This window comes from Lucilia cuprina, chromosome 5 (genome assembly GCF_022045245.1).
Source record: "Lucilia cuprina isolate Lc7/37 chromosome 5, ASM2204524v1, whole genome shotgun sequence".
NCBI lineage: Eukaryota > Metazoa > Arthropoda > Insecta > Diptera > Calliphoridae > Lucilia > Lucilia cuprina.
Window position 1 is genome coordinate 45,958,378 of NC_060953.1, and position 1,982 is coordinate 45,960,359.

A 1,982-nucleotide genomic window follows, 5' to 3' on the forward strand; every position below is an offset into this window, starting at 1 on the left:
ATAGACTAGACTATAGACTAGACTATAGACTAGACTATAGACTAGACTATAGACTAGACTATAGACTAGACTATAGACTAGACTATAGACTAGACTATAGACCAGACAGTATAATTTTTATAATACACTTCGAATCCTCGTTTTGAATTATCTTTTTGCTCAAATTATTTTTCATTACTCACCACGGTCCTGTGCTGTTAAGAGTGAGGATGAAAGTGTCTGTTTAAGTTTGCCGAATGTACCACCAGTATCGGTGGTATTTTGTGTGGAAGCATTTTCATCAGTCGCCACCATCTGGAACAAAACAAAATATTTCTTTTTAATAAAATTATAGTCAATAATAATGATTAAAAACAATAACTTAAAATTTAGCTGAAGCAGTAGCTTTTGAAATCAATCAAATTCTCTTTTTATACTCGTAGTATTAAAGTTCCTAAGAATTGGTGTTAATATATTACGAGGAGTCTATTAAAAAGATTAGCTATTTTAATCTTCTTCTTTTAATTTTGTTTTAAAATTAAAAAATCTTTCCAACAAATTCGTGTTAATTTTTCCAAATGAATTCTTTTTATTCACTTATCCATTTCCTTTGAAAACTTTAATCAAAAACAATTAAGAATTTCAAGAACATCCTTGCTTAAAACTACAAAATTTTAAATATTCTCTATTTAAACTTAATATCCCAATATTGTATTTAGTTAAGATAAATTTTCTAAAAACATTTTCCTTTCCTTTTAATAACAGTGATAAATGTTCGAAATACTACAACAACTGTATACGTTATTTTATTTCATAAATTTTATGACACCTCAGTTAGTGTTGTAAATACAAGGTTGTTTATGTATGAAAATCACTGTCATTATTTTATTAAGTGGAAACTTCCTTGTGTTATATTAACAACAAGAAAATAATTTTATACCTCTAGAGTATCCAAAGAAAAAAGAAAATACAATAAACACTCCCCTCTACCCACGATCAAGTCACCAAAAACATAGACACAAACACTCAAGTCAAGATGAGAAATAGAAAATCTAAATTTAGTAAAACTACTTAACACTCACACTGATAATTGTAATTGTGTGGCAGTAAACTAGATACACATGCACACACACACATTGAAGAATGAAAAACAAGCGGCGGTGGCTGCTCGATAAAAGTTACTGCAGAAGAAAAATATCATTGTATACCCTAAGGCATACTATTATTTATATTTTATATAGCATACTTTGTAGAGCTTTCACAAAGAACACTGGCAAACTCATAAAGTTAAATGCTACAGAAACAAGTACCTTTATACTGAATAAATAGTGAAAAGTGAATTGAAAAAAATGTTTTTTTTTAATAAAAAAAAACTGTATATTGTTTTTGCCCTCGAATGGCGATATACATTTTAAAACTTTTGTTTACTCTCAAAGGTAACTACTTTTTGTGTTGGTAGAACAACTTAACAATTTCTGTTTTCTATATTTCATAACTATTTTAGCTTTAGCTTTTTTTTTTTTTTTGTATAAAAATATCTCAAAATTTCTTTTGTTTTGCAAATACGTTTTATAATATTCAAATTGCAAAAAATTTATGTAGAAAACAATAACCGCAGTATTTGCCTAGAAAGTGAGATCAAGCGAAAATCTGAATTTGTTTTTTTTTTATGTAATGAAAATGTCGAACATTAGTATTTGGCCATCTGATGCACAGTGGGTAATAAATAACGAAAACTATAACAAAAAGTGATGTCTGGGGGAATGGTTTATCTGAGCATTAATGTATTGTCGAGGTTATAGACGGTTTAGTTAGTAAGTTAGTTAGTTAGATGGTTAGTTAGTTATTTAGTTAGCTAGTTAGTTAGTCAGTTAGTTAGTTAGTTAGTTAGTTAGTTAGTTAGTTAGTTTGTTAGTTAGTTAGTTAGTTAGTTAGATAGATAGATAGATAGATAGATAGATAGATAGATAGATAGATAGATAGATAGATAGATAGATAGATAG

General features: G+C 27.9%; 1 protein-coding gene across 2 annotated transcripts in view; it reads right to left on the minus strand.

The window, feature by feature from the left end:
• Positions 1-1,982, minus strand: part of LOC111685605 (regulating synaptic membrane exocytosis protein 2) — a 42,344-nt gene that overhangs the window by 34,635 nt on the left and 5,727 nt on the right. For both annotated transcript variants that reach the window (XM_046951928.1, XM_046951929.1), the window contains exon 2: positions 183-294. In XM_046951928.1, the coding sequence (XP_046807884.1) occupies positions 183-294 (112 nt within the window). The remainder of the gene's footprint in view (positions 1-182; positions 295-1,982) is intronic.